This window comes from Asparagus officinalis, chromosome 5 (assembly GCF_001876935.1).
Source record: "Asparagus officinalis chromosome 5, Aspof.V1, whole genome shotgun sequence".
Taxonomy (NCBI): domain Eukaryota; kingdom Viridiplantae; phylum Streptophyta; class Magnoliopsida; order Asparagales; family Asparagaceae; genus Asparagus; species Asparagus officinalis.
Genome location: NC_033798.1, coordinates 99,162,034 through 99,186,224, shown reverse-complemented (window position 1 = coordinate 99,186,224; position 24,191 = coordinate 99,162,034). Strand labels below are relative to the sequence as shown.

The following is a 24,191-nucleotide window of genomic DNA, read 5'->3' as shown; positions in this document are numbered from 1 at the left end:
AGCAATACCACTATAGGGTACTATGACGCAATATACAACCATACTTTTCAAGCAATAAATATATTGGATAACATAAATTAATAATTCAAATAACATGAATTGTAAGTTAACAAGGATTCCTAGTGCATACACATGTAAAAATTTTCTTCCTAAGTTCAAGAATATGTTATATATTTTGAACTATATCCAAGACTATCATCACAAAATACACATTTATTAGAAGACTGCCCATATCATACTGTCAGTTAAGACACAGTATGCGGATGGATTACAGCAGATTTCATCAAAATAACAAGTTCACACTTTACAGAAGATACGAAGAATGATAAACAAACTTCCAAAGAGGTACAATGATGAATATTAACAATATAGCAAGCTACATTTTGAAGATCCTATTGAATATAGAGTATAGAAAAGACTCAATAATATGCAAAGTAGCAAAACCCAATATAAACACAATTATAACTGAATACACTATTGTTTAGTTTTCATCTAAGGTTGGGATGTTAACTGAGTCATATATAACCAACCATTTTGAGGGTTAATGCAAAAAAGTGGGCTGGGATCTTACCCTGAGACCCCATCCTTACTCGAATAAACACACGCATGCACGCGAGAGCACACTCTCCTATAACAGGTGCAGAACCAAATATACTAACGCAGAGCACAAAAGTTCACTACAATAATAAGGCTCAATCTCCAACAAAGACATCGTACAATAAGTCACAGTACACATCAACAGAATAAAATCAGGAGCAAGTGACTTGTACAATAAGTCATAGGACAGATTAACAGGATACCATCAAGAGTATGTGACCACTAGTTTGAATAGATGAAAGCAAAAATACCATCATAAAGTACTATGAAGCAAAATGCAACCCTCTACTTCTCGCAATAAATAGATTGGATAACATAAGTTTATAATGCAAACAACAGAAAATTGAAGTCAATAAGTATGCCTAGTGCATTAGACATGTAAAGTTTTCAATTCAATCAGTTTGTAAGATCAAAAGAAACCAATTTGAAAATATGCTACATACTCACATGTTTGAGATATATTAACTTATATGCAAGACAAATAATCAGAGAATCCATTTTTGGTTAGAAGACTACCCGTGCCATATTGTCAGTCACGACACAGTATAAAGATAACTATAAAAGAACATCAGCATAACAAACCTTATAGAAGATAAGAAAAGTGATAAACAAATCTCCACAGGTGTACAAAATGAGTATTTAAAATTAGCTAGCTATATCCTGAAGATTTATATCGAATATAAAGTACAGAAAAAAACTCAATAAAATCGAAAGTAGCATAACCTAATATAAACACCATTATAACAGAATACTCTGTTGTTCAGTTTTCATCCTATGGATGACGATGTTGCTGAGTCATAAGTAGGCAATCATTTGGGTGTTAATGCAGAAGGTAGGGTAGGGCGGGGTCTTACACTGAGACCCCATCCTTGTTCTTAAAAAAAATTAATGCAGACCAAATCTACTAATGAGGACCACAACAGACATACACAACAGAAGTGCACAACAATAAGGTTCAAACTCCAACATAAACATTGTACAGTAAGTCATAATGCATATTAACATGATAATATCAAGAGTAAGTGACAAACTTGCATTAAATGCTTAGTTATTCTTGCTGTATGGCACAGTTAAGAGCATAAAAAATTGCATGACGGCAAGATATCTTAAGACTACTTGCAAGAGCTACACTTAAATAATCAGAAAGATAGACGACTAATTTCTCTTATCAAATAAGTTATCACTATCAAACTCCCGGAATTCCAACGAGTCTCTCTGTTTTTAGTTTCAGCATCCTCGACTCTGGTTCTTAAGGTCTTTAACTTTTTCCTCTAAATGCAGTCCAGTAAAAATGCCTAACTAAACTAGAGAACCAAACTCATATGTGAACTTGATTTCTTCTAGTCTAGATTCAGAAGTAATTCTAGAACTGATACAAGAAGCGCTAGAAATCATTACGAAATTATACATCCTATAGGATATATGATATCCCTCTCTGTGATCTAGGAACAGACTCCCAAGGTCATCCCATAACCAAAGACGCCATGTCTGCTCTCATGTCTCTTGAAAAATACAATTTGGGTTCTTCAGATTTGGAGAAGAAAGGGTTATACATAGAGATGGAAGAAAGGAGAAAATTGTGCATATGCTTCGTGAAAAGCTGAAGTTTGTGGGTATTCCAAAATCTAAGTTTTCAACCTAAGACAGATCAACATGAAACATTATATAGCAAAGAATTGAACAATAACACTTTTAACTAACATCTAAAAGTGGGGGAGAAAAGAGCTCGAAACTCTAATATGATACAAACTACTAGACTCAAATATATACAAATTAAAAAGTTCTCTAACACTAATATTTACATAAGCTATCGATCTATCCCTTCATATACTATCTACTATATGAAGAAATATGTCAAAATAAAATGCTATGCTGTTCTAGACATGAAGAGAAGCACCTAGCATCTAGGCTTCCTACATCTGCTGCGGCAATCACATAGATGAAATGTCTTGAATACGAGATCGGTTAAGCTAACACCTAAGTGGATTCCTATGCCCTTTTACAACATTAATGATGATCTCCCTCGTGTGTTGCTTCTAGAAGGTGTCACCGTCAGGTCCTAAGCTGACACCTAAGTGGATTCCTAGGCCCTTTTACAACATTAATGATTATCTCTCTCGCGTGTTGCATCTAGAAGGTGTCACCGTCAGGTCCTTTTTTTGTGGAGGGGGGGGGCAACCCTTTACTTATAGAATGTACTGTATATTTCAGTGCGCAGGCAGCAGATTATGTGGTCATTTCCAAAACAAAAACGCTTACGTTTGCATTTTTGTGTGGCATGAATCTCCATTGGAATGGTTCAACAAATCTCCGATTGATAGATATCTCATATGAACATACCCTGTTTTGCTTCAGCCAGATGTCTGTACTCTCCTGCATTTTCAAAATTAGGTTGAGAGTCAAGATGCAAACTGAAAACCTACAATTCCATTGAATCACAACCTTCAAATTTGACTTTGGGCCCCCTTTCTATAGGATTTTGCTATCAAATACCAAGCCAATAATCTTGCAAGAGTTGCCCTTATTATTCGGACTTCCATACACGACTTAAATTAACTCTGCTGCCTCACTGAGATTCTAAGCTGATGCTCATTGATTCTAGAGTCCATTCGTTTTGATATGTTGGTTATATTTGCTATCTTTCTTAAAGGATTGTCAATCCCAGTGTAATTAACACCAGCAGTGCTCTTGCTTGAACTACACCATCTCCTACTCTTACCATCAGAATAATAAGCTCAAACCTGAAAGTATTTGCTTCTCTGCTGGTCTTTCTTTACTCAATGATGCACCACTGGGGGAAGCTGGAGTTCGCATTTGCCTATCGACTTGGGATCTGATGAGATGTTGCAGTAGCTTTCACACTAAGTGCATCCGTATGAGGTTAGGTTCTCGATTCATCCGTCCTCTTTTCACAATCAGTATTGAATCAGAGACTCCAAACTCTGCAGTATGATGAATTTCAGGTAAAAGTCACAGTCCACAGAATTGAGCTTGTGCATATTTTGTCCTGTGTAATATAAATATAGATGTGTTTTTATTTCAAAACATGACACATACAAGATGGAAAAGATCTAACTTATTAGTAGTAGTTCATAAAGATTGACTATCAGTCAGTAGGACTATGAAATTATAGCCTGCACACAGGATACACTATTATATTTACAGCATGAGCATGCTCAATAAAGATGAAGGACATCAAGATAATTCATTGGTCTTTGCTCAAGAGAATTTCACACACACATTCACACAAGTGCGCACCACACAGTTACACAAGCTCGAAAAAGATGAAGGACATCAAGATCAGGCTATGGTCTTTGCTCAAGAGCATTTCACACAAAAAAGACGGACTTCAAGATCAGGCTATGGTCTTTTTGCTCAAGAGCATTTCACACAGCCATCCACCCCACCCACCCCCACCCATCCACCCACACAAAAAACAAGAAGAAAGGTGATAAGACCAATTAAGGCAACTTAAAGAATATGGAAATCAAACTCTGCCAATCAAATGATCACCAATGAATATGGATTATAAACATGACCAATAATTTCAAATATTGATAGGGAATCGAGTGATTTGCATCAGATAATTACTTATGATATGGTCATAGTTCTGAGCTATATGTAAACGATCCTTTTAAATCATAGTTCTTAAGGCTGAAACGAACAACACCCTTATCCAACAACTTACTAAGATGGATGTGAACTGTAGGGACACATATGCAAGAAATGTATGACACTATGACTAGTGTTTTAAATTAAACATGCATTGTATAATTGAGAACACGTCTAATAAATATGTGCATATATTAAATAATTAAAAGAGTGACCAAGAAGTGTCGGGTAAACCAGTACGACACGTATCGGGTAGTGGTATAACTCCATAAAGAAGTACTCAGATAACATAGCATCTCGTTGTTCTTCAAAGTCTAAAAGGACAACACAATAAACCATCAGACTTGGGATTCAAAAAGATGAATTTTTGAGTGATTAAAACTCCATAATTAAAATGATTTAGTAGGAAAAAAATATGGATATGGTAATTATAGACCTAGAAAAAGTAGAACTTCTTATAAAAAGTATACCAAATATGACCTTATAGTTATTATTAATTCAAAGGTTAAAAAAATATTTTGAAGGTAAGGATGACTATACGAGGAACTATACAAGTATTCAAGAATTTAATAGAACTTTTTCTTTTATCAAGATTACATCGTCAAGAAAGATATCTACAAAATCAAGAAATTCAAAAGAAAGGAAAATAAAATAAATAATTATAGAGTATTTTAAGAAATTCAAAAACTTGACAAGGATACAATCAAAGCACCACTTTGTTTTCTTCTAAAAGATTAGTAGAGAACATGGTTTCATGCTTTCTTAAATCTTCAAAATCTATAAGTGGATCTTACAACCCAATTTTTTTTTCAAATCTTCCAGATAAAAGTAGCACAGAATGTAACATTACTGGAACAAAAAAAATTACAAAGCACCAATGTAATCAAATATTCCTGTTTTACATATCATTTTTGTGTTTCTCAAGAAACAAATATAGAAATTTCCAAATTCTAAAACTGCTCTAAATTAAGAGTCAAAGTCTACGAAAATTAAAGAAAAAATAATTAGAACAAGAAATTTCTAGTTCAAAGATTACAACAAAATGACACTGTTTAAAAAAACAATGATCTCCATAAGAAGCAAAAATAGCTGAAAAGTCAGATAAAAATTTGTATGGGCCTATAAGTAATGAAGTTGAACAAAATCTAGTACTCCACTTGACATAATTTTAACACAGAAATAAGCATAAACTGGTAGAACTAGTGTTAAAGTTTTTATGACAAAAGCCAGTGAGTGATATCCAATGATAATAAGGTTAAAGTGAAAGCTGATGATATGAAGATGTCTAAAGTGCATGCCCTCACGATGCAACTTAGTATTAAGTGCAACTGCATATTGATAAAATGGTGTTACACACTGCGAATGAATGCAGAAACAATGGACGACGATACCGCTTAATACAGAACTACACAGTAAATATTTAGTGCAGAAACAATGGACAACGATGAATGAAGTTCGAGAAATAGAAGTTTGATGTGTAAAAACTATTAGACAAGATAGATAAATGCAGAGGTCGAATAGGGGGAAGTAGGGGTGCAAAATAATCTATATATATCTGATCTGATCTACAACAGTAACCCCAAACAAATGAGAATATGGTTTCACATTTTTGGTTTGATACAAATATCGCTTCAATTTTCGGATACGGTCCGCCTATTTAAATTCAGATATGGATCAGATATATATTTAGATATGAATTTAGTCACCGACATAGTTACAAATATGAATATTATTAAAAAATTTATTATCTTGATATCAATTGCATGAGATTTGAAATGTCGTTATATGTTTTTGGTTTACTAGATCATGCTTTTACTGAGGTAACAATTATACATTTTAAACTTATTTATAGTCAATTTTAAGTTATACTATAATTTAATTTATTGTTTATCAATGGATATAATAAAATGGGAGGCCTAGAAGAAAAATTTGCAGCACTTTATGTTGTAATTCTTATCTCGTACTTTTTCTAATCAATTGCTTGCAATTCTTAGTTTTGTGAGGTTTGCTTAGATTAGTGTGGTTGAAATTTCATGAGATCTTACTGTATAAAACAAATTTTTTAACTGATAACTTTTATTGTCCAATTAACATGATATTTTATGTTATACGACTGATATTCGAATCATATCCGTTTTCCAAATATCTGATTTGCATACGTGATGGTATCCATATCCGCTTCCTTAATATCCAAACCATATCCGTTTCCACTTAATGTGGATATGGTTGACTTTTTCTTATCGAAGAATATTTATATATGTATCCATGTCTGTTTTTTAGGAAGTGGATATGGATATGATAAGTGCCATATCCAAATCGAGTTCACCCCTAAGAGAAAATCATCCATATCAAGTTCAAATGACAAATAATATGAAGGCAGAAAATGATCGTTGATACGGAAAATTTTGGATAATAATGTTTAACAGCAATAATATGTGCCTACGAGACTAATGTAGGGGGTAATATGTGAAACTATAAGAATGGAACGAAAAGCGAGCTGAGAAAATAACTTTTATTTTTCAAGAAATTTCAAACCAATCTTTAAACTCTGACAAAAAATTTTATAACTACAATATTACTATAATTAAAAAGCAAAATGAAAAAAAGTATAGTTTTGGATTCAAAATTCCACAAATTTCTGAAATTCCAAAAAGCTCTAAGGTTGAATTGTTTTTGCTTGAAATAGAGAGAAAAGATTTCATTACTAGGAAAATTTAAAAAAAGTGATAGACCAAATCTTTAAAAAGCATCACATTATACAAAAACTATAAAGCTTTTTATCCGTAACGCTTGGGGTCAGCTACATGTGAGTGGGTCCCACGCGTAAAAGTTAGCAGACCCACGCACAATTGAGACACACCCACGTTCAGCAGCTTCATTTCCGCGTGGGAGGCCTAAGCATGTGGGGGCCACCCATATTGATATGATATAATATAGTTTTTTGTAGCAGTTCCTAGGGTTATGTGCAAGAAAGAAAAAAGAACGGCTGAGTTTTCTCTTTTGGCTACGGCAAGAAGAAAAAACGCAGAAGGGGAAAAGTGACGGCGTAGTGAAAACACAGAGGAGAAAAAGAGGTGATTTTGAGCAGCCGTTTTTTAGGATTTGTGCATCCTATTGTGAGAGTTTTGAGAAGATTGTTTGAGGGTTTAATTTGTATGATTGTAAATCCTATTTGTATTCTCTCTCTAATAGTAGATCTTCCCCTTCTTGCCCCGTGGACGCAGACTACTTGTTGAACCATGTAAAAATAATTTGTCTTACTGTGATTTGTAATAGTTTTTAGGTTTGCTCGATAAATCAGTCCTAGAACTGATGAGAGTAAGAATGTATATCCCACTTTGTTGAGATATATTACTTTCAGTGCTTGTTTCCTTTGAGATTTAGTTGTGATCTTACTCTCTTGTTGTGCAGCAGAGGTGATGCCGAAATTTTCGCTACGCACTACAAGTGGTATCAGAGCTACAGGTTAGGCTTGGAGCTTGTTTGAAGGATTCCCTGAAGGATTCCTATTTGAAGAGTTAGATCGACAACATGGATGAAACAAGCACATCAGGATCGTCCCTTTCGAAGGCGATACAGAGTCTGAGCATCAATAATACAAAGATTAATGTTCCGAAGTTCGACGGCAAGATCAATTTCGGATTGTGGAGGTGTCAGGTGATGGATGATTTGGATGCACAGAATTTGGAGGAGACTCTTGAGTTACAAGAGAAATCCAAAGACATGGAGGACAAGATTTGAAAGAAGATGAACAGTAGGGCTTGTGGAGTTATTCGGTCATGTTTGACGTCGGATCTTATTTATGATGTTATGAACGAGACGTCGACGAAGAGATTGTGAGAAACGCTCAATGAGAAGTATCTTACTAAGAACATTGAGAATCAACTTTAATTGAAGAAGAGGTTTTACCAGTTCAAGATGAAGAGGAGAGTTTCCATTAGGGAGCATGTAAATAACTTCACGAAGCTACTTTCAGATATGGCCAATGTGTAGATCATGATTGAGGATGAAGACAAGGCGAAGCTACTTTTGTGTTCGTTGCCGGAGGATGATTATGGTACGTTTGTTTTTACTATGATCAATGAAAGAACTATTGTTAGTTATAAGGAGGTGATCTCAGCGTTGATAAATTATGGGTTAAGGAAGAGTGATGATGAACCCTCCGAGAAGGCATCGGAAGATACATTAGCAGTTCGAGGCCGTGATTCAAACCGCTGTCAGTTCAACCGTTCAAAATCGAAGAATAGAGGTGGCCATAAGAGTATTTGTAGGAATCAATATCGCTTTTGTAAAGAAGAAGGATATTGGAAGATAGACTGCCCAAAGTTGAAGGATAAAACCGAGAAGAATAAAGAAAAAGCAGTACAAGCTTCGGAAGTGAATGTTGTCAAGGCTAATGACGACAATTCAGATACGGATTCTTCAGGCTTTTCATCCACAGCATTACCGTTAGTTTGTTACGCTGACTCTACGGAGTGAATGATGGATTCTGGTGCTATAAACCACATTTACCCTAGAAGGGATTGGTTCTCCAGCTTTAAGGAGTTGAAAAGAGAGAATGTCGTGCTTATGGGTAATGATCACGTATGCTCTATTGGTGGTATTGGTACAGTTCGGATTCGTATGTGTGACAGGGTGACTCGAGAGCTGAAGGAAGTAAGGTTCGTACCGCAGTTGACGAAGAATATTATTTTACTTGAAACTTTAAAGACAGCTGGCTATCGGGTGATATTAAAGAATGCAACTCTGAAGGTCATGAAGGGATCCATGGCGGTGATGCGAGGTGTTAGGGAAAATAACTTATACTATTTGAATGACAAGACAGTTACAAGGGGTCTGACAGCTTTTATCACTATAGAAGAGGATACTACCAGTTTATGACATATGCGTTTAGGACACACTGGTGATAAATCTCTATAGGCATTGGCGAAACATGGGCTATTGAAAGGTGCAAAGACATGTAAGATGGAGCTGTGTGAGCATTGTGTACTTGGGAAGAAGACGAGAGTAAAGTTTGGCACCGCTATTCACAATACCCAAGGTATATGAGCATTGTGTACTTGGGAAGAAGACGAGAGTAAAGTTTGGCACCGCTATTCACAATACCCAAGGTATATTGGACTACATTCACACAGATGTTTGGGAGAGTAAAGTTTGGCACCGCTATTCACAATACCCAAGGTATATTGGACTACATTCACACAGATGTTTGGGGTCATTCTAAGCACACATCATTTGGTGAGGCCAACTATTTTATCACTTTCATTGATGATTATTCCAAGAAAAATTAGGTATACCCTATGAAACATAAACATGAGGTCCTGGATATTTTGTGGAGTGGAAGAAGAAAGTGCAGCTACAGACAGGTAGAAAAGTGAAGACTCTTCGTTCGGACAATGAAGGAGAGTATAAGAGTGATCCATTTCTGCAGTTTTACCGGGATCACGACGTTAGGCGACACTTCACAGTTCGTGAGACACCGCAACGGAGCAGGGTGGCTGAGAGATTAAATCGTACCTTGTTGGAGAAGGTGCAATGTAGGATGACGCAGAGTGGATTGCCAAGATCCTTTTGGACCGAGACGTTGGTTTATACGACCATCTCGTGAATATATTATCGTGCAGTGTGATACAGGGGAAGACTCTTACAAAGAGTTGGTCTGGTTCGGTGTCTAGTGACTATGAGTCGCTTTGGATATTTGGATGTCCAGCTTATTACTATGTCAGTGATGGTAAATTGAATCCGAGGACAAAGAAAACAGTCTTTGTAGGCTTTAGAGAATGAGTAAAAGACTTTAAATTATGGGATCCACAAGACAAGATAGTTATTAGCAGAAATGTTACATTCGACGAGACGTACATAATGAGGCCTCAAGTCCCTCAGCAGGTTGAGGGAGACCAAACAAAAAGGATATCGTAGCAGGTGGGGGATGATGTGACTTCACCCATTTCAAATAGCATTGTATCCATTGAGGATCCTACAGAGGTGACATTGGGAGGAGATGGAATGACAGCTGGGCATATAGAGGATACAGTGGATAGTGAGACTCAGAAGCATGATCATATTCAGGAGTCCATTGCAGTAAACAGACCCAAAAGAGTGATTCGTCGGTCATCTAGATATAATGATGTCACGATTGCATATACCTTATCAGTAAAACTCGTTGATGATTTGATTCCTTCTACATTCAAGGAGGAAGAGTCAAGCTCTAATTCGATCAGATGGAGGGAAGATATGGAGGAGGAGATGCGATCTCTTTAGAAGAATGATACTTGGAAACTTGCAAAGCTATCGAAGGGTAAGAAGGCTATTGGATGCAAGTGTGTGTATGTAAACAAAGAGAGATTTTCTATTGGGGACATTTGGTACAAAGCCAGATGGTTGCCAAGGGTTATGCACAGCTTAAGGGCGTTGATTACAACGAGATATTCTCACCTGTTGTAAAGCATTCGTCGATTAGGATTCTGTTGGCATTGATGACACAGCTGGATTTGAATTTGATCCAGATGGATGTGTAGACAACCTGTCTACATGAAGATTTAGAAGGAGATCTACATGACACAACATATGGGGTTCAAAACTGTAGGAAAGGAAGAATTGGTGTGCAAGCTGAAGAAGTCTCTTTACGGATTGAAGCAATCGTCGCGACAATGGTACAAGAGATTCGACGGCTTTATGATTGGCCGAGGGTACACAAGGAGCCCATTTGACCCATGTATTTACATGCACAAGCTATAATATGGTGAGTACATCTATTTGTTATTATATGTTGATCATAAGCTTATTACCTCTAGGAATTCTTCGGCTATTCGAAAGTTTAAAAAAAAGCTGTCATCCGAGTTTGAGATGAAAGATCTTGGAGAGACGAAGAAGTTATTGAGTATGAAGATCGAGAGAAACATGACGAAGAGAAAATTGAAGTTAACACAGAGGAGTTATCTGCAAAAGATGTTGAAGAAATTCAGCTTTGATGGCAATGCAAAGGCAGTAAACACTCCATTGGCTCCCCACTTTAAGTTTTCAGCTTTGATGTCACCTGTTTTAGTTAATGACAGAGATTACATATCGAATGTTCCATATACTAGTGCGGTGGGTAGCTTGATGTATGCTATGGTGTGTATGATGCCAGACTTATTACAGACTGTGAGCATGGTATCCAAGTACATGCACAACCCCGGGAAGGGTCATTAGGAGATCGTGAAGTAGATTCTACGGTATATCAAAGGTACCGTGGATATTGATTTAATTTTTCAGAAGAATAAGAAGACAGGACAAGATTATATTGGCTATGTGGATTCAGATTATGCGGGAAATCTTGACAAGCACTGGTCTACTTCAGGATATGTGTTTACATTGACAGGAGCATCGGTATGTTAGAGATGTACACTTCAGTCTACAGTGGCTCTCTCTACTACAGAGACGAAGTATATGACGGTGACTGAAACTGTAAATTCTCCAAGAATCCATGCATTATTGGAGAACTTGGGGATATCACAGGAAACCATTCGGGTATATTGTGATAGTATGTCGGCTATTTATTTGGCGAAGAACCAGGTCTATCATGCACGCACGAAGCACATTGATGTCAGATTCCACTTCGTTCGTTATGTCTTAGAGGATGGAGATGTCATATTGGAGAAGATCCACACAAAGGATAGCCATGCGGATATATTGACCAAAGTTGTTTTAGGTGTTAAGTTTGGTCATTGTTTGAAGCTTTTGAACATTTTTTGGTGTTGAGGACTTTAGAGGCCATTTGGATGAACTATATAAGGTTTGATTCCTTGGGCAAGAGGAAACGTAGGTAGTCTTTATGATGCAGCCGGTTTGGATTACTTGATTTTGATGAGGGTGAGATTATTTGGACTCTCGTTCGGATTACCGACTTGTTATGGATTGAGTCCGTTGTCGTGAATTAACTTTACGGTATACTGAACACAATAAGTGGGACATTTGGTTGCTTTGGTGTCGACTCGGTTTTAAAAGAAACTTCACCGAGGTGGAGAATTGTGAGTGGGTCCCACGCGCAAAAGTTAGCAAGCCCCGCGCAATTGAGACACACCCACATGGAAGGCTAAGCACGTGGGGCCCACCCGAATTGATATGCTATATATATATCTTTTTGTAGCAGTACCTAGGGTTGTGCGCAAGGAAGAAAAAAGAACGGCTGAGTTTTCTCTTTTGGTTGCGGCAAGAAGAAAAAACACAGAAGGGGAAAAGTGACGGCATGGTGAAAACACAGAGGAAAAGAGGTGATTTTGAGCAGCCGTTTTTTAGGATTTGTGCATCCTTTTGTGTGAGTTTTGAGAAGATTGTTTAGGGTTTAATTTGTGTGATTGTAAAATCTATTTGTATTCTTTCTAATAGTTTTTCTTGCTGTGATTTGTAATAGCTTGTTAGTTCCCTCGACAAGTCAGTCCTAGAACTGATGAGAGGAAGAGTGTATATCCCACTTTGTTGAGACATATTACTTTCGGTTATTGTTTCCTTTGTGAAACAGGGATTTATTATGCAGCAAAGGTGCTGCCGAAATTTTCGTTGCGCACAGCACTACATGAATCCTATTCTTTCAATTCCGTTCAATATTCGGCCATTTCTTCTGTTAAGTCAACTATTATCATATCCTTTTATCCCTTTTAATTGCTTCTATCCAAGTTTCCTTAACCTCTAGATTTCTTTCCCCATTAACTATAACATTATCATTTTTTCCTAACCGATACGTTAAGAGTTCTCCATTGTACCATGACCAAACCACCTTAGTTAATTCTCTTTTTTTATCCTTCAATAGGAGCACATCGCATTATACTAGAAAGTAAAAAAATAAGCAATCTATTTACAAGTTTGATAAATTATAACCTACAGAACATAAGTTTGTTGAGAATAAAAAACATATGGATAACATTAAAAATTTTGATGCTTTAGAATTAAAAAGTTAGGAAGAATTTTGATAAAATTCAGAACTGCAAAACTGGAAAGAAAAACAAAGAGCAAAAACTACATTTGGTTTATAAAATTTTCTAATCCATTAGAGAAAATTTCAATCAATATATCAAATTTTTTGATAAAAATGTCATATTAGTGTAATTTAAAAAGTACAATAAAAATAAAGCTTAGACTTCAAAAAATCCCACAAACTTCTCAAAATTTCAAAGAGCTCTAGGAAATTTATGAAGAAAGAGTTTAGTACTAGGAAATTTAATTAAAACAGTTAACGAAATAACTATATATAGTTTCAAAAGTTTAGCTATAATTTTGTGAGAAGAGGAAAAATTAAATTAAAAAATTTTACCGAGTAATTTAATAGGTCCCACATTTTCATAAGCATAGGGCACAAGAAAATAATTTCACATACTTTTAGATTCAGAGAAGAAACTTCAGATTCATATTATCCAAGAGAATAGAAGAAAATAATTTCACATACTTTTAGATTCAGAGAAGAAACTTCAGATTCATATTATCCAAGAGAATAGAAAAGTTCAAATGTGAATACCTCAATATTAAATTAGAGTCAATCCGGTTCTAACCCGAGGCTATAAGGAAGAGTTGAGGAAGCCCCTTAGTACAAACTCAAAGGAGTGCCAATAAGTGAACATATACAACCTCAATAAATGCTTACACTGAACAAACTGCAATAAGGATAACTCAAAAAATGCACATTATAATAAGAAATTAATATTTAGAGTGCACGAGATGAATAAATGAGAGTAGAATTGATGTGCCCATTGTATCAAATTCAGATTAAGCTTACCTCTAAGTAAGTCCAACTGGATGTAAGATGTCACCCAAAAGACTGTAGAGTAACAAGCCTAGAAAAGAGGAGCTCACACAAGGTAAGCATCTAAAGTGCATGTGAATCACTAACGGGTAATGATAGTAAAATTAATGTGGCACAATGTATCAATTAGTCAATTAAGGAGATCCACAGTTAGTTAAGTAGTTAGTGGTGGTTAATTAAGCTTGATTGCAAATCGATTCGACAAATTTCAATGAGTAAGATAAGTTAAATATACTGCCGCCAAGTCTAAGCAATTGAATATGCTCCTGAATGAGGTTCAGAAAATATCTTATGATAGTGATAAGATGGAAATATATAATCTCATAATTTAACTTAGAATAACTGAGAGGAAACTTATGTAGTGAAACCCTTAGGGGGGTTAGTCATCTAGAACTTAAAACTGGAACTGGGATAATTTGTGGGATAAATTTTTAAGGTGTTAGTCACATAGAACTAGGAAATGAGATATTTTTTTATAGTGTTAGTCAAGTAGAACTTTTGTAGAACTAGAACTGTATTATTTTTTTGGTGCGTTAGTCAAGTAGAATTTTACTAGAATTAGAATTGGGATAATTGTTCATAATTATCCTACAAATTATACTACCTATATATATAACCATAAGTTCTCCTCTCTCAAATTATCCCACATATTAGAAAGAATACAATTAGGAAAAAAAAGTGAAACGCCGCCTCCCTCCCTCTTGGTTAGTTTCTCCGCCTAGAAAATTTCTCTGCCATGAAGTCAATCATCTGTTCATTTTTCTGTCTTTACTTTGTTTTTGTGATGATTAGATCTTTTATTATTATCTTCAAGATGTATTACTTTATTGATAGCTTTTTGACGTTAAATTACTTTATTATTATTTGTTTGATCTAAGTTTTCTCTCCACAACAGTGGTTTAGGTTAAGAATATAATGTTGGTGGGTTAGTGCTAAAGATATGCGGGCTATTTATGTTTTTTTAATAAGTTAGAAAGCAACTTTGCGATCACATTGATGATTAGATGTTGAATGGTTAATGGTGATATCTATTATTATTAAATCGGCTCAGTAAATTGATTGAGATATTTATAGTTCATCTGTCAATCATCTGTTTAGCGGCCATTGATGATTCATGTGTACATTTCATTTATTTGCTGATATGGTTTCAGTGATCATGATGAGATTAGTCCAAAGGGTTAATGGCTGAAAAATACTTATTTTTCTTTCTTTATGATGTTATAAGATTTGAACTTCGACATTTATGATCCTCCGCTAGAAGCTCCACGAAATGTTGCTGATGCAGACGATGACTCCGATAAAGAAGACGAGTTACAAACTCAACTAGCAGCTATAGAAGCTTGGAGAAATTCTATGGCAGATGTCATGTGGGATGATAGAAACCATGTGGGATGATGGAAGTCGAGTCACTCTAGGGATTTAGATTTTTATTTATTTGTAAATTATTTTATTATTTGAGATGAATAGTGATGCTTTATTGCATTATATTTTATAGTTATTACTAGAATTTTCTTATCAATATTATATTATTTTTAATATATAATTATTAACAATAGTAATTTATACTCACCATTACCCTCACCAAATTATCCTACCAAATTATGCAACTTTATAATATTATCCATCATTATCCTAGCAAATTATCCTACCAAATTATCCCACTTTAAAAATTACCCATCATTGTTTCATTAAATTATCCCAGTGTTAAAAAATTATCCCATTTTACCAATTATACCAGTTCTACTTAAAAAGTTCTATGTGACTAACCCCCCTTAGTATCAAATTTTGGTGGGTAATGATAAGCAGGAAATATATAATCTTAATAACCTTAAGGGCTTAGATGGGGCTACAGGATCTAAATCAATATTGAAGTGCATGCAAAAATTGGGGCATGACCCTCTACAAGTCTCTGGATCAACAACTAGGTCGCGGATAAATATCTGTAAGACTCTAGAATTGGCATCAGTTTCAGTTAGTAACTGAAAGTAGGTACTATAGACTATCTGGAAATCTATAAGAAATGATCTGATGTTGGATCACGTTAAGCTGTATTTTAAACATTCATAAAAGGATAAATAGATGAAACACATTTGCAAGTTTCCGGTGAGTATGAATAGGGCAACTGATATCAACATGCCTAACGAGACTAATATTATTGAGGACTGACTTCTCAAATGTGTGAGATCACCCGAGGGTAGAATTAATGAAGCACTTGATATCAGTTCACATAACTTGGGAAACCGATAACATGTGACAACTTGAGTTGATGCAAGTTATGATGATTAATGAGAAGTATGTAATATACAAGTCAATTTTGATGCTTTAAAGAAATACATTATTTAGAACGTAATTATAGAAGACCTTTCTCAGAAATAAAAGGAACAAGTCAAAAACAAGTTAAAAACGAACTCCGTAATTAAAAGGAACAAGATAAAAACACCATATTTTGTTCCAGTTTTTCAAAATTATTGAAATCAATTGGAAATTTCATAGATCAACAGGTTTTAAAAAATTCTAAAAAAAATTAATAAATGAAAAAAATTACTTTCAAAAATTAAAAAGACAAGACTTCAATTGAAATTTTAAGAGATGACTGTTCTTTCACAGAATTTTTTTGGAACTTCGAAAACATTAAGGTAGTGCTTGAAGCAATAACATAAAAGGCCTACGAGGAACCTTAAAACAAAATGATACACCAACTAATATAGAGTTTTAAAATTCTCATAAAGATTTTACTATTTTGAAAAATTGAGAAAACTATATGGGTATTTTGATTCAAAAAAATTAGAAACCTTTTACAAAGTGTAGTGTATATTTATTACTAGAAAAAAAATAAAAATGAAACAAACCAGGTATTTATAGTTTCAAATTTTGAGTTACGTATGTGCGTGTGTGTATGGAAAAAGAGTGTTAAGTTAAAACTAAGACAATACACCAACCAGTTTAACAATTCAAAATTTGTCAAAAATATTACATTCATTTGAAAGTAAATAAAACATATGCAAACCTCAGATTAAATTTCAAAATTCACAAAACAAGTCAGGATCATTGATACTATTTCCTAAAAAACTTGAAACTATTTGATAATGGCAACACAAACTATTTTATAAGTTCGATAAGGTTGCTGAAAATAACAGGTAGTAGAAAAAGAAATACCAAAGATCAAAAGAGTATTAAAAACAATTAAATAATTTCAAATTCAAGAACTTGGGGATTTTAAAAAAATTATATCAATCATAAATGAATAAATGAGTAAATGACTGGAAATACAAATTTTGAAACATTTAAAGGGAAAATCAGATGCAATTTACAAATCTGAAATGTTAAAGGACACTTTTTTCTTTTCGAGAAAAAAATCCTTGAGAAAAAGATGAAATTCTACAAGGCAATTTAAAAGAATCTATTAATGGCAAAATTTTATAAGCCATCTTGAGAAAAAGATGAAATTCTACAAGGCAATTTAAAAGAATCTATTAATGGCAAAATTTTATAAGCCAAAGGATGTCATACAAGATGTCATAGGAGGCAATTTAAAAGAATCTATTAATGGCAAAATTTTATAAGCCAAAGGATGTCATACAAGATGTCATAGGACGGGGGAATGGAAAAGTCAACTTGTATCAAGCTTTCTTATAATTAGTAACAAGTAACCAATACACTTCTCCCAGCAGGCCCATAGAAGGATTGACAATATAAAAGAATCTATCGATGGCAAAAATTTATAAGCCAAAGGATGTTATACAAGATGTCATAGGACAGTAGTATTGGAAAAGTCACTTGTATCAAGCTTTCTTATAATTATTACTAAGTAACCAATACACTCTCCCAGTAGGCCTATAGAAGGAAATTGATAAATTTAGAGGTACATAAAATGCAGGTCATCTATTCGAGATAGAAGATTTAATGAAGCTCAACAAATAGGTTTTGTTAAGAAATGATATGTACGGAACATACTGGAACATACTTTCTGTTAAGTTCAAAATATTGGTCGATAATGGACACAATCTCAACAAGCCTAAAAAGATAGTTGGTGACACAGAATAAATATCTCATATGCATGCATCAAATTAGTAAAGGTCATAAGTGAACCAAAAATTGGAAAGGTTCATGAGCATAAATTTGGAGAAGTAACCAGTCCATAGACAAAGAGATGGATGGTAATTTTGAATGAAGATTAAAATTGATCTCAACAAGCCTAAAGAGATAGCCGGTGCGACAGAATAAACATCTTATATGAACGCATCAAATTCACGGAAGGTCATCAATGAAAATCAGAAATATAATCAGTTAATATACACAGCAAATAGGTGCAAAGGAGATTGATGGTAATATTGAATCAAAGATTAAAATTGTCCTGCAAATAGCCCAAAACATTTTACACAGTTAAGAATTTGTACCAAGCTTTCAGTTCAAGATATTGGTTGATAATATACGATCTCAACAAACATAAAGAGATAGCTGGTGATACTGAATAAGTACCTCATATTTAAAAAAGGTAATCAGTCAATATATAAAAGATGGATGGTAATATGTAACTAAGATTAAAACTCATCTCAACAAGCCTAAAGAGATGGCTGGTGAAATAGAAGAAATATCTCATATGAACCTTATATTGGAAAAATAATCAGTCAATATACACTGCCAATAGGTGCAAAGGAAATGGATAATAATATTGAAACAAGATTAAAATTATCCTGGGAATAACCCGGAACTATTTTGAAATGAGATTAAAATTCTCCTGGCATAAGTATTTCATATATGGAAAGGTAATCAGTCAAAATACAAAAGATGGATGGTAATATTACCTTTCCAAAATAAATATTTGTCGAACACAAGGGTCATAAAATAAAAAAATGAAAACATGTTAAAATGATGTTTGAAATTATGTAGAACTTACTTTAAAACTTCAAACCATTGAAAAGTTCTCAAGATTAAGACTTTCGGAATATGATAAAATAGTGTCAAAATGAAAAATATATTTGAAAGTACAGTCATGGCACTAAGTTCACATGAACAAAGCCCAGAGCATAAGAAGCAACTAAGTAGAAATAAACAAAACAAAATCAAATTACAGCATTTCCAAAGCATAAATGTCTCAATACGACATGTTTGAAAAACTCGAGTTATAAAAACTTGAGAAGTTTTAGAAATTAGGAAGTTTGAAAATCATTTGAATATTAAAGCAAAATTTTAAAAATCATGGTAAAGGAACCATTTGAGATTTAGAAAATCGAAAATATAGTAAAATGTAATGAAGATTTGAAAATTTGAAAATGAAGAAAAAAAGATCTTTGAATACTTGAAAGCTTTACAAACATGAAAACGTGTGAAAAACTTGAGTTATAAATTTTTTAAAAGATTAAGAAATGGGAAAGTTTGAAATTAAAAATTAAAGTGAAATGTAATTTATAGAACCATTTGATATTAAAATGTTAAAAAATATAGTAACTTACCGAATTGAAATGAAAATGTTTACATATATAGTAAACTGTAAAAAAAATATCATAAAATATCACTGAGGTAAGGCGAATCGTTTGAATTTTTCTTTAAAGGGTTGAAAAGTACAAAATTACAGTAAAAAAATCTTCCAAAACTAATATTATAAAATTCAAGGCTAATAAAATCAAAATAAAAATATGTGAAATGGTGTTTGAATACATGTAAATATATTTAAAACTTAAAACTATTGAGAACTTTAAAAGATTATTAAGACTTTTAGAATATGAGAAGTTGAGAACAAAGCATAATACTGTTAAAGTGAAAAATAGACTTGAAAACTTGAAAGCATGAAAAGCTGAAAACTCAAAGAAACTAGAGTTATAAAAACTTTGAAAAGTTAGAGAAATTGAAAAGTTTGAAAATCATTCGAAAATTAAAGCGAAATTTAAAAACTATGGTAAATGAAGAATTTGAGATTAAAATAATCAAAAATTATAGGAAATGTCATTAAGGTTAGAAAACTTGAAAGCGAAAAAAGATCTTTGAAAACTTAAAAGCTTTAAAACCGTGAAATAGTTTGATAAACTTGAGTTCTGAAATTTTGAAAAGATAAAGAAATTGGGAAGTTTGAAATTGGAAGTGAAACGTAAGTTAATACAGATTTGAGATGAAAATATTCAAATATATAGCAAAATGTAACCTAAATTAATAACATCATTAACGCAAATTGTTTGAAAAAACTTCTTAAAAGGGTTGAAAATTACATAAATATAGTAAAAACTTTTCCAAAATAAACATTAATATAGTAGAATCCAAGGATAATTAAATAAAATAAAAACATGTGAAAATGGTGTTCAAAATCACGTAAAATTTATTTCAAAATGTAAAACTCGTTTTAAATCTTCAAGATTAAGACTTTAGAATATGGGACTAAAAAAATATTTTAAAGAGAAAAATAGATTTGAAAGGTGAAAGCTTGAAACCCTGAAAAATCAAGTTAACTTGAATTAAAAGCAAAATTTAAAAACTATGGTAAAACAACCATTTGAGATTAAAATAATCGAAAATATGGTAAAATGTCATTAATGTTTGAAAAACTTAAAAGTGTAATGGAACTTTATAAGTCTGAAAAATCAAGTTATGAAATGTTGAAAAGGTTAAGAAATTAGAAAGTTTGAATTTTTTTTAAATTGAAGTAATATGTAAATTATAAAACCATTTGATATTAAAATTTTGAAAACCATAGAAAATTCCCAATTTGAGAAGAAAACATTGAAATAAATAGCATTTTACTTGCAAGTAATACAGTAAAACGCCACTAAGGCTAAAATCTCACTATGGCGAATTGTTCAAAATTATTTTTTCAAAAGATTTGAAAAAGTACCAAAATATAGTAAAATGTCACCCAAAATAAATATTTATGGAATCCAAGGCTAATAAAATGTAATGAAAACATGTGAAAATGAAGTTTGAAGTTATGTACAAGTTATTTCAAAACTTAACATCGTTCAAAAAAATTCAAGATTAAGACTTTCAGAATATGTGAACTTAAGCAAAACACTGTTAAAAGTGAAAAATAGAGTTGAAAACTTGAAAGCTTGAAAAAACCTGAAAGCTCTAACAAACTTGAGTGTTGAAATCTGGAAATGATTGAAATTTATTTGAAAATAAAAGCCAAATTTTAAAAACTACTGTAATTGAAACATTTGAGATTAAAACAATCAAATATATAGTAAAATGTCATTAAGGTCTGAAAACTTGAAATGAAAAAAAAAAGATCTTTGAAAACTAGAAAGCTTTAAAATCGTGAAAGAGTCTGAAAAGCTTGAGTTATGAAAATTTGAAAAGATTAAGAAACCAAACAGTTTGAAAATTAAAGTGAAATGTAACATATAGAACCCCATTTGTTATTAACATTTTAAAAACCATAGTAAATTACCAATTAGGGATCAAACATTCAAATATATATGTTATACTACAAAACTTAGTCCCGCATCGGATATTGATTGAGAGAATGAATGGTTTATAAGTGCAACATTAACTAGCCAATTTTGGAAATGGATTGAGCCAAACTATATTTTGCATTAGTAGGCGCCACGACTTACATCGCGCTAACTAGCTCGCAAGCCCATTGCTTGACAAAAAGTATCAAAACAGTTATCTAGTTGAAAGTGTGGAGCTAAGTGCTATGTCGGGTTAAGTACTACATCGTGAGTATGGTTAAAGCCACATCTAGAGCCGCCCATAGGAGCAATCTCTAGAGTCCACTCTGCATGGTGGTGATACTAGGATGTATCATGCCGTGAAAATTTGAACAACAATGGATTAAGTGCAACATAACTAGTCAATTTTAGTAGTGGATTAAGCCGAACCATGTGTTGACTCAGTGGGATCCACAGCTTATATCGCGCCTAAGTTACCTGGGTATTGCTAAAATGGAGCTGGACCAGTACCTATACGGGACGTGTCGTACCCGCACCTATACTCAACACTTCGTGTACACTCCTTAAATATATGCACATATTTATTCACACCACTCAATTATACAACGTATGTTTAATTTAAGACGCTCGTCATAAACTTTTTGGATATATATCATACACTTCACATCCATTTTCGTAACTTGTTAGATAAAACTTGAGTTCATTTCAGCCTCAAGAACTGCAATGTAAAAGGGTCGTTTACATAGCTCAGGACTATGATTATATCCTATGAGTTTCAGTAATGTTCCCATACCCCACCTTTCACAAATTTGTTCTCATACCCGCACCCGTACCTACACCCATATCGGTGCAACTTAGCATTGTACCAATAGGCACACACTTCCGGGGTGTGACAATAGGGAAAATTGTAAAAAACATCGTAAAATGTCAACAAAGCAAAAGCATCATTAAGGCGAATTGTTTGGAAATTTTTCTTAAAAGGTTAAAAGTACAAAATTATAGTAAAATGTCTTCAAAAATAAATATCTATAGAATCCAAGGCTAATAAAATGAAAATAAAAACATGTAAAAATGGTGATTGCAGTTATGTAAAAGTTATTTTAAAACATAAAATAATTAAGAAGATTTTAAGATTAATACTTTTAGAGTATGAAAACTAAGCAAAATAATAAAGTGAAATATATTTGAAAGCTATTGAGCTTGAAAACTTGAAAATTCTGAAAAACTTGAACTATGAAACTTGAAAACTTTAAGAAATTGTAAAGTTTGAAATCATTTGAAAACTAATGCGAAGTTTTAAGAGCTATGGCAATAACCATTGGAAATTAAAATAATTGATAGTATAGTAAAATGTTTTAAGTCTCAAATTTTGAAAACATTAAAGTGAAAAAATTCTTCAAAAACAAGAAAGCTTTAAAAAGTTGAGAAATCAAAAAGTTTAAAGAAAGTGAAAATATGTGAAATGGACAATGTTTTACAACTTGGAAAGTACGAAAACTTAGAAAAGATTAAGAATTTTTTTTAAATAAGCATGATTAAAAAACTTAAAAAGTTATGAAAACCTTTAAAAAGTTCAAAAAAGAACAAAAACTTGAGTTTGAGAAGTTGTAAAGCTTGAAATTACAGTGCTTGTACGGCTGTTTTTTTATCCCTTACTTTAGCCCAATCCTGCGAAATAGAAGAACCGTTCATGAAAAAGTGTGACCCGAAGCCGCACTTTTCACTTGAGTATCATTCCTTCTAACCCGATCCAAGCCTAACTTCACATCTTTCATTTATTCCAAGTCAGTTGTTCACCCTTTCTTTGCCCCGGAGAAAGGGCATGGTGATGCAATTTCATAGATCTAACAAAAGCTCTGAAATCTCAACAAAAGTTTGAAAATTCAAAAAGTTTTGAAAATTAAAGTGTGAGAAATTGGAGATTTTAAAACGTCTAATAAATTGGAACATTTGCATGCTCCAAGCGAAATATAAAACAAGTCAACAATATTAAAGTGAAAAAAAAGATACTTGAAAAACTTAAATAGTTATTTTCAATTTGGAAATGTGGAAAGTTAGAGAATTAAAGTGTACGAAATTGGAATGTTCGAAAGCTAAATGAATTGTAAAACAAGCCGACTATGTTAAAGTGAAAAAAAGATATTTGAAAACCTTACAAAGTCATGAAAATCTAAAAAAGGTGTAAGAAATTGAAAAAAATTGAAAATTAAAGTGAAATGTCGAAAAAGTTTGAGAAATTAGAAAGAATGAAGAAAAAGAAAATATGTGAAAATGGAAAGAGTTGGAGATATTGTAAAGTTTGGAAAAAATATAAATATGTAAAAATGGTATATGAAAAAATGGAAAAATTCGTTTAATTAGTTAAAACTATTGAAAACTTAGAAAAGACTAAGACTTTTTTAAAAAAATATGAAAGCACCAGAAACTAGAAAGTTTAAAACTTTTACAGAAATGTAAAAAGAATTTGAGTATATCGAAGTTTGGAAACATAAAAAAAAACATTTTGAGAAAACATTTAAAGTTATGAACAATTAAAAATTAAAAATTAAAAATATAAAAATGTTGAAAATATGTAAAAAGGGAAAAATGTCTGCGAAATTGAAAAAATTAAAAATTAAAAATATAAAAATGTTGAAAATATGTAAAAAGGGAAAAATGTCTGCGAAATTGAAAAGTTTGAAGACACGATAGTTGAGAAATTGGAAAGTTTGCAATGTAAATCTAAAAATGGTTATTGAGAAAAGTTTGAAGACACGATAGTTGAGAAATTGGAAAGTTTGCAATGTAAATCTAAAAATGGTTATTGAAAATGTGCGGAACCTGTT

The 24,191-nt window shown here is 32.9% G+C and overlaps 1 protein-coding gene across 4 annotated transcripts in view; it reads right to left on the bottom strand.

Annotated features, from left to right (window-relative positions):
• Positions 2,663 to 24,191, bottom strand: part of LOC109840352 — a 35,235-nt gene continuing 13,706 nt past the window's right edge. Inside the window, exons 3-4 of one of the 4 annotated variants that reach the window (XR_002246899.1) lie at positions 3,339 to 3,604; positions 2,663 to 2,970 (exon numbers count right to left, since the gene is read on the bottom strand). Coding sequence is in view for 1 of the 4 variants with exons in the window: in XM_020408961.1 (XP_020264550.1) it covers positions 3,513 to 3,604 (92 nt within the window). In the remaining 3 variants the exon portion in view is untranslated. Of the gene's footprint in view, positions 2,971 to 3,004; positions 3,605 to 13,699; positions 13,836 to 24,191 lie in introns of those variants that run through there. The other 3 variants (XR_002246900.1, XR_002246901.1, XM_020408961.1) reach the window with 3 other exon arrangements.